Source organism: Parus major, unplaced genomic scaffold (assembly GCF_001522545.3).
Source record: "Parus major isolate Abel unplaced genomic scaffold, Parus_major1.1 Scaffold454, whole genome shotgun sequence".
NCBI lineage: Eukaryota > Metazoa > Chordata > Aves > Passeriformes > Paridae > Parus > Parus major.
This window is the reverse complement of record NW_015379356.1, coordinates 18,836-27,217: the sequence shown is the minus strand read 5'-3', so window position 1 is coordinate 27,217 and position 8,382 is coordinate 18,836. Positions and strand designations below refer to the sequence as shown.

The window sequence follows — 8,382 nt, the reverse complement described above, 5'->3', positions numbered from 1 at the left end:
AGCTGAACAGGTGTGTTCTATCACTTCCACACAATCATGTTCCAATGGGCCTTCTTCAGTTGTGGTACCTAGGAACAAAGCTGGATTTAAAAGGTTAGTTGTCTTTGGTGTGACATCATCCTGCTCAGTCAGGATTACCTGGAATTTCATCATCTGGCTTGGAGACAGCCAATGGCCCGCTTTTGTTCTAAAACAGTGGTCACGATATGTGGCACAGAGACATCTATGTCTCTACCCATCGTGACTTTCCTAGCCTCTTGTATCAGCATCACGGTGGCTGCAACTGCCCACAGGCATGAAGGCCATCCAGCACTCTCGTTGTCAAGTTGTTTGGAGAAGCAGCCTACCAGCCTTTTCCAGCTTCCCAAAGGTTGGGTCAGCACTCCCAGTGCTAGGTGTGGTCTTTCATCGCCAAACAGCTGAATATCTTTGGATAAATCAGGCAATCCTAATGCCGGAGCAGTTGTCAATGCCTCCTTCAGTTTGAGGAAGGTCTCCTTCTGTGGTTTGCTCCAGGTAAACAGCTGTGTCTTATGGGCTTCATACAGGGATTTTACAATTAGTCCATAGTCCATGATCCACAGGAGGCACCACCCTGTCATCCCAAGGAAACTTGTAGCTCATGCAGGTTCTGGGGTTCTGAAATAGCACAAATAGCTTGAATATGATTAGTACCCAGTTTACGTTGCCTTTGTGAGATTTCACATCTCAGGTAAATCACAGTTTGTTGGGCAATTTGTGCCTTTTTCTTTATACACCTTATATCCTCCCATTCCCAGCTGATTTAAAATTTCAATTGTTACCTTTATGCAGGTTGTTTTCTCTTCTGTAGCTGTCAGTATATCATCAACACACTGTAACAGCAGGTATTGTTCTCTCCGTACTTGCCCGTTTTCGATCCAAATCTCCAGCTCCTTAGCCAGCTGGCTTCCAAATAGGGTTGGGCTGTTTTGGTTCCTTGTGGGAGTCGTGTTCAGGTGAGCTGAGTTTTCCTTCCATTTTCTGGATTTTCCCACTCAAAGGCAAGCAGTTTCCGACTTTCCTTATCAAAGGTATGCAGAAAAATTGAGATACATTAACTATGTTATCTCATATATTTGCCTCAAATATTAATCTCATATATTTTTATCATATATATGTGTCAAGGGGTATGCAGAAAAAGGCATATTTTAAATCAATTACAGTAAACCATTTCTATTTCTCTTTTATGAATGTTAACAATGTGCAAGGATTAGCTACCACTGGGTAAATATCTTTAGTTATTCCATTTATTGCTCTCAAATCCTGTACCAGTTGGTATTGGTCAATACAGAATTTTGGGCTCTAGTATTAACTACAGAATTAATAGGTGCGCATTTAGGACCCACCATTGCTAAAATCAGTATGTCTCCAGTTTTGTTATTTTAAATATGATCAACTAACCCACCTCTCTGCTCACCCATGAGAGGCAGAGTTACCAGTTTCCCTGATTCTAAAGTTGTTTGGGCTCCACTCCCAGAAGCTGAGAAGGAGACTGCTTTGGCTCACAGGCCAGAGCCTGTGGAGGTGTGCTGGGTTATACAGTGGGGCATTCGATACAATGAACTTGGGAAAGTGTTAATTAGAAACTTCTTTATTCAACTTTTAAGTGATAAGCCACCCTTTATGTTTCTGGGGACCCTCTTCTTTATCCTTAGTGACCGCCAGTACTGGTGGTTAGAGATTTGTTTTCTTGTTTCTGGGTTTTCATTAAGAGAACCAATGTATCTAACACCCTTTGCTTTCTCTGATTTTTCTCCTGGGATTTTTACAGTTTCATAATTTCTACAGTTATTAATTAGCTCTTTAATAACTTTACTCCATGTCCAGATTTTATGGTTCTTAGCAGGAGAACGCAGTTGTGAACCTGTCAGCTGAGAGGGGGTGGTGAAGAGAGTAAACCCAAGATCAGTGGAACCAGGTCGATCAGTCGGATTTCCAAGAAATCTGTCTAGTCTATCCACAGGGGGTTACATCTGCTATGTTTTTGTTTGTTTGTTTTTGTTTGTTTTTTTTTTGAGAAAAATTGCTGTAGGTTTAAGTGATTCTGGAAGGCCTTGAATTAAAGAGGTCATAATTTCAGTTTTCACAGGTAACAACACTGGTGGTTCATAACCAGAAATTAATTTTCTTTTGTGTATCATTTGCAAGCAGGCAGCTTTGTGAATGTTTTCCAGTAGTTGGTTGGGGGTACCAACTATAGCTATAGGGTCCCCCATTTCCAAGGGATTAAGCCCCTCTGCCAAATGAGCTGCGTGCTGATTTAGGGACCATGGGTTACGTCTGTCTCCTGCTGTTAAGAAGATTCCATGTCCCCACTGCCCACTGGATTCCCGTTCTCTCAATCGAATTTGATCACCTCCAGTGAGACACTCAAATACGTATTCTGTCTCTGAGTCGTGAGGGAGACACCCATACTCCTTTTTTTCTTTTTTTTTATTCTATGTTTTTTTATTTTTCTTTATTTTCAGTGGTTATATGCAGATCAAGATCCTTTTCATTATTGATATAATTATATTCTGTTTTAATTAGAGGTTTCAAATTGGATGCCAGTGTTCCCCACAATTTTATCCAAGTTAGCTCCTTTTGAGGGTAAATTTGATTAATGAGAGGAGTTTCCCTCTCTTCTTTCCTTTAGCAAGTCAGCATTTTTTGAATTTTTATCATGGAGGGCTACTCACAACAGATTGATCTTACTCCTTTCTTCATCCAATTGTTTTTGCAAAAATTTTAACTAGGTTTTGGAGGGAGTCTATTATAGTTCTTTCCTCACTTCTTCACTTCAAGTGAGTTTCTATAGCTGCTGTAAGACAAGCTCCCAACACTGAGCATAGTTTTATTTTTGCCCCGTTTAAATTCTATTTCATGTTGTAAAAAAAACATAGTCTATCAATGACATTTTCCAAATTAAACCAATTATTAAGCACGAACCTTTCCCTCCCGGAAGTCTGGTATTGTGTTTTGGTAACAGAGCATAAAATGCAGCTTTAACTTCTGCACTGCCGTTTTTAGTCATTTTTACAAAGGGATAAACCACTACAGGGACGTATCAACTTAAATTATACACACACACACAAAGTTTTGCTTCCCTGTATGGGTAAAAAGAACAAATCTGCTTGGGAGGCACTCCTTCAGTTTAAAATTCTGGTTGTCTCTTTGCTACACCAAGCAGTCAAAATTCATACACACAACAACAACAAAAACAGTCCCGTCCTTTTGCACTAAGAGATCTTTTGCAAAATTCTGCAGACAGAACCCTCAAGTGAGTGTGGGGTGCTTTTCACCTCAGCGTGTGCAGTTTGAGGGAAATTCAAGTTGCCCCCCTTGCTTTCCAGACACCGCTCACTCTTTTGGGAGTGTCAGGCTAGGTGCAGCTGGAGCAAAATATCCTTCCCCTAATACAGACTGCACCACAAACCTGCAGCCCCTTCCCTTCTGTCTGTCAGAAATCCTGTCCATGACTCCAGTTTAAATGTCATGATTCGCTAACGTGAGTGGGAGTTGTGAGAGGTTTGTTTGATCTCAGAGTGCAAAAAGGACACAAGGAATTTCAGTTTAAATCACAACAACAATAATGTACCTTTATTTTAGTGACAACGAGGGTTATGCGAGAGAGGAGAGGGAGAGAGAGGGAGAGATAAAGAAAACAAAGTAAAGAGAGAGAAGAGGGGGTTATAGCTACCAACAGACGAGACGGGGTCACTGGGGTCTTTTTCTGTGAGGAGATCTCACTGAAATTAACTTAGTCTTATGTAATTCTTCCCCAAAGTTACCTTGTTTCCAATGTGCTAATAAACACCCCAAAGGAGAAGTACCTGGTATGGGAGCATTGCTGCCCCAAACCCTTGTAATCTTCTCCATGTTACAACAACAATACACCACAAATGCTGAACCTGCAACGCTTTTGCAGTCGTCTGACAGACGGCGCCTGGGCAATACCAATGGGAATTCCCTTAGCCCAACCATGCGCAGCTTTCACTGTGTCTTACTGGCAGGCACCCAAACCAAAGTAAAGTACCTTACCTTTCTCTCCTAAGGATGTTGTGAGCAGCAGAGACGGTCGCAGCTGATAGGGTCCCTGAGAATCCCTCGGTGCTGGCTGGAGCGTGATCGGGTTGCGAGTTCACTCAGCAGCACTCACAAGGTCCCATCTGGGGTCACCAAAGTGTTAGTGTTCAGGAACACACATAATCACAGAATGATTAAATGAAGGTGTTTTATTGAAGAGCTCTGGGTGTCAGGGGTACACATACCCAAATCTGACCCATCTTGGTTTTGAGTTGAACATGTTTTTATACTCTATCGTTATACAACTTACATATTAATTATTAAACTTACATTGTTCTATTGTATGCATTGTTTTTACCCAAGCATGGATTTCTTGTGATCCCCCTCAACCCCTTAACATTATTCCTCATGCTCTTTAAACAATAATTATATCTAATCACATTTAACAATTGTATCATGATCATCTACTGATTACACAGGTGCAGTTTGACCTGATCTTTAGCAAGTACAAGGCCTAACATTTCCCAGGGCCTACTTTTCCCGGGCTCGCCAAACCTAACTTTCTTTCTAAGTCCCCGAATTTTCTAAGATTTTAAAACCTTATACTATCAGAGTGACACTTGTCTTTACAAAGAAGCTGTGAGTCTGCTGATAAAATGAAACTATCACTGAGAGATAACAGAAACAATGGGATGGATTCAACTGAAAGATGAAAGAGACTGGGGAAACACCATAAAATTCCACAAGGGCTAAGAACTAAGAAGGAGATTATGCACTGGGGGGAGGGGGGATGGCATCTCAGGTATCATGCGTACCAGGAAGTCTGTACCTCTCAAATCCCTCAGCCTATGGGGAAAGGGAGAAGGGATGTATGGCCAGGAATTAGGATAAAAGGGTGGCTGCGCCCTCCAAAAATTAGAGAGATCCCAGGGGAATTCCCCATGGCCTCTCCCTTTATTTGAATAAATTGAAAGCACTCCTCTGTCTCCTTTTTGGATATAAACCTCTGGTGTTCGTGGATTAATTTTTTCTGACACTAACAATTAATATGAAGTTCAAAACCACAAACCTAGGCAGTGCAGAATATGAAAAATATGAAAGCTAAAACTAAGGGCATCATAGCTGGAGGGGGGGTGGAATTGAATAATTTTGGGGTGGGACTGAGTATCATTCAGAGGCACTGAGAGGTCTTGAGGTGACAGATTGAAGCCACTCATCTCTTTGAGTGCCAAGAAATGGAGACAACTACACCAAATATCCCACAACCCCCAAATACTCTCAAGTAGCTCCCTGATTCCCAGATTCTCTTGAAACACTAGTAAAATGTGAGGCTTTAGATGCCATTGATTAATTAGATGCCATTAATTTGTTGATTTTTACCCCAATTTAGTCTGTTTTGAAGGGATGAAGATGAATCTAAAGATAATTAGAACCAAACCAAAATGACCACCAGCCCAGTGTCTTCCCAACACAGATCACAGGGAACATGGGCTATCAGGGCTCTGCCCAATGTGGGTCCTCTGATGGGGGATGGAGTTGGGGCAGCGCACGAAGCTCTTCCTGCACTTGGAGCACTCGCAGGGCTTCCCTTAGTGGTGCCTCCGTTTGTGTCTGGTCAACTGAGAGCTGTCTGAGAAGTTCTTCCCACACTGGGGACACTCATAGGGCCTCTCCCCGGTGTGGATGCGTTTGTGGGTACTGAGGCTGGAGCTCTGGCTGAACCCCTTCCCACATTCCTCACACTTGTAGGGCCTCTCCCCAGTGTGGATGCGCTGGTGGGTGATGAGGTGGGAGTTTTGCCTGAAGCGCTCCCCACAGTCAGGGCAGCGGAAGGGCCTCTCATCCGTGTGAATCTGCTGGTGCCTGAGGAATTGGAAGCTGGTCTGAAACCTCTTCCCACATTCTGAACACTCGTAGGGCCTCTCCCCAGTGTGGATCATCTGATGGATGGTCAGCTGGGACCTCCGGCTGAAGCTCTTCCCACATTCCTCACATTCATAGGGACATTCCCCGGAGTGGGTCCTCTGGTGGCGGATCAGGTGGGACCTCCGGCTGAAGCTCTTCCCACATTCGCCACACTTGAAGGGCCTCTCCCCAGTGTGGATGCGCCGGTGAATGGTGAGGGTGGAGTTGTGCTTGAAGCCCTCCCCACAGTCGGGGCAGCGGAAGGGCCTCTCCTCTGTGTGAATCCTCTGGTGCACGAGGAGACTGGAGCTGATCCGAAACCTCTTCCCACACTCAGGACACTCGTAGGGTCTCTCCCCAGAGTGGCTGCGCTGGTGGATGATGAGTTTGGAGTTAAAGCTGAAGCCCTTCCCACATTCCCCACACTTGTAGGGCCATTCCCCAGTGTGGATCATCTGGTGACTGATCAGGTTGTTGCTCTGGCTGAAGCTCTTCCCACACACCAAGCACTTGTAGCGCTTCTGCCCTTTGTGAAGCTGCTCATGGACCACCAGCTCAGAGCCCTGGCTGGATCTCTGGTCACCTTCCTGGCACAGGGTGGGTCTTTCCTCCTCAGAGCACCCTGGGATGGGTTTGGAGCCCCTCCTCCTGTGGGATCTCTGGGGCTTTTCCTCCCCATTGGATTCTTGCGCTGTGGAGCTGCTCAAATCAGCCTCTTCCACAAGGTTCTGCCCCAGGGATTTTTCCTCCCTGGTCTCCATCCTCAGCTCCTTGTCTGGGGGAGGAAGGACAAGAAGAGGATGGGATTTGCTTGCGTGACAGAGGGAAGGGGAAGGAGATCCCCCCAGTGCGTCCCCGGCAGAACGGCGTCGGCAGCGGGGTTGTCCTGCAGTTGGGGGCCAGGCTGGGCTGGGAGATGGAGCAGGAGAGAGGGGGAAAGGGGCACTGACTTCCTCCTCACCTGCCTGGGTGTCCCGAGGCATCTTCTTCTTCCTCGCAGTCTTCCTCTCCATCCAGCCAAGGTTTGGGAATGGGAAATACTGGTTTGGGGAAATACAAGGAATGAGGACATTGAGTTTGCAGGTCCCTCTGTCCAAGCTCATCTCTACAAGTCACCGGACATCTGGGGTCCATAAAACCTCCAAAAAACACCAAGATTCAGCCCTGAAAATGCCTCCCAGGAGTTCCCCATCTCTAGTCTCTCCTGTTTGGGGTTCAAGGGTTCCCCCCTGTCCCAGCTGCTGGGGGTCACACTTGTACTGGGGATCACCTGTCTGCTCAGTCCCTGCTCTCCCCAGGCTGCTGGGAGTGCCAGGAATCCGAAAAGTTCCTCCTGTTTCCATCTCCCCACTTAGGGATGGTGGGAGCCCCCAGTGTCCCCCCAAGTAGGATTTTCCGCTCAGCTTTGGAGTTCCACATTCTCCAAACATCCCTCCCCAAAATAAACCTAACCCAGGGATCCCCCCAGGATATCCGGGCAAAGCTCCCGCTCCCCGATCACCTGTGGGATGGTGGGTGATGATCCCACAGGTGGGGGACTATGAATTCAGGGAGTGCTTGACCTTGCAGTTCCTTCTCCTTTCCCTGATCCTCATTTGTCCCTCCTCTTCCTCCTGCTCCTCTTCTATCCCTCTTCCTCCTCCCCCAGGAGCAGTGACACCCTCGGTGCCCCGTTCCCAAAACCCTCACAGCCCACGGCAGGAGCGGGGATGGAGCCAGGACAGGTCGGGATGGGCAGCACGGGGCTCTCCACTGCTCCCACCCGCTGGGGACGGGGGGAACCCGACCCGGGGAAAAGGAGAGAGAAACTGGGAAAATTGGGGGCTGCAGATCCAACCTGGGGCTGGCTGGGGACCCTGGCTGGGGACTGTCAGCCCTTGGGGCTCCTCTGGGGAGATGCAAGACGGGGAACACAGAGAGGGCTGGGGGATCCCAGGAGTGGCAGCACTGGCAGGGACTGGTTTGTACTGGGATGATCCTGGCACTGGCTGAGATTGCACTGGCTGTATACTGACATCATACTGGGATGATACTGGGATCGTCCTGGCAGTGAGTAGGAGCCTGCAGGGGGCAATTGAGACCAGGTTGTCAGGAACTGGGAATATGCCCTGAGCTCCCCAGAACCCTGGGATCGCCCCCTATATGTCCCATAAGTCTCCCCCAAACCCTCCAGGATCCCTGAGTGCCCCCTCAGCGCCCGTTCAGGACCCCCCAAAGCGTCCCTGGATCCCTGAATGCTCCCGACCCCACAGATGCCCCTTCCAGCCACTGCTGGGAATTCATCTCCCATCATCCCAGAACACGGTTCCGCGCCCAAACCTCCTGCCGTGTCCCCCGCCCTGAAGAGCCCGGTTACAGCTCCCCAGGTTCTCCCCAAGTGCTCCCGAGCCGTATACATTCGCCCCGAGGACCTGCAGCCACGGCTCGGACGCAGAAGTGCTCTCCAAGTGC

At 47.4% G+C, this 8,382-nt stretch overlaps 1 protein-coding gene and 1 long non-coding RNA gene across 2 annotated transcripts; both read right to left on the bottom strand.

The window, feature by feature from the left end:
• Positions 1 to 250: 250 nt before the first annotated feature.
• On the bottom strand, positions 251 to 4,259 carry LOC117243801. Its single transcript, XR_004495710.1, has 2 exons — positions 4,042 to 4,259; positions 251 to 1,042 (listed from the first exon to the last, which is right to left on the bottom strand). It is a non-coding gene; the product is annotated as an uncharacterized LOC117243801 (long non-coding RNA).
• Positions 4,260 to 4,304: 45 nt separating this feature from the next.
• Positions 4,305 to 8,376, bottom strand: LOC107199140 (zinc finger protein 239-like). Its single transcript, XM_015616478.2, has 3 exons — positions 8,343 to 8,376; positions 6,893 to 6,971; positions 4,305 to 6,706 (listed from the first exon to the last, which is right to left on the bottom strand). The coding sequence occupies exons 2-3, from the start codon at positions 6,942 to 6,944 to the stop codon at positions 5,616 to 5,618; spliced, it is 1,143 nt and encodes a 380-aa protein (XP_015471964.1). The 5' UTR covers positions 6,945 to 6,971; positions 8,343 to 8,376; the 3' UTR covers positions 4,305 to 5,615.
• Between the last annotated feature and the right edge of the window lie 6 nt (positions 8,377 to 8,382).

Excerpts from the sequence above, each read along its gene's own strand:
- LOC107199140 (XM_015616478.2), bottom strand. The coding sequence starts at position 6,944 with ATGGAGAGGAAGACTGCGAGGAAGAAGAAGATGCCTCGGGACACCCAG. Across the intron at positions 6,707-6,892 it reads GCCTCGGGACACCCAGGCAG|ACAAGGAGCTGAGGATGGAG; the intron begins GTGAGGAGGAAG and ends TTCCTCCCCCAG.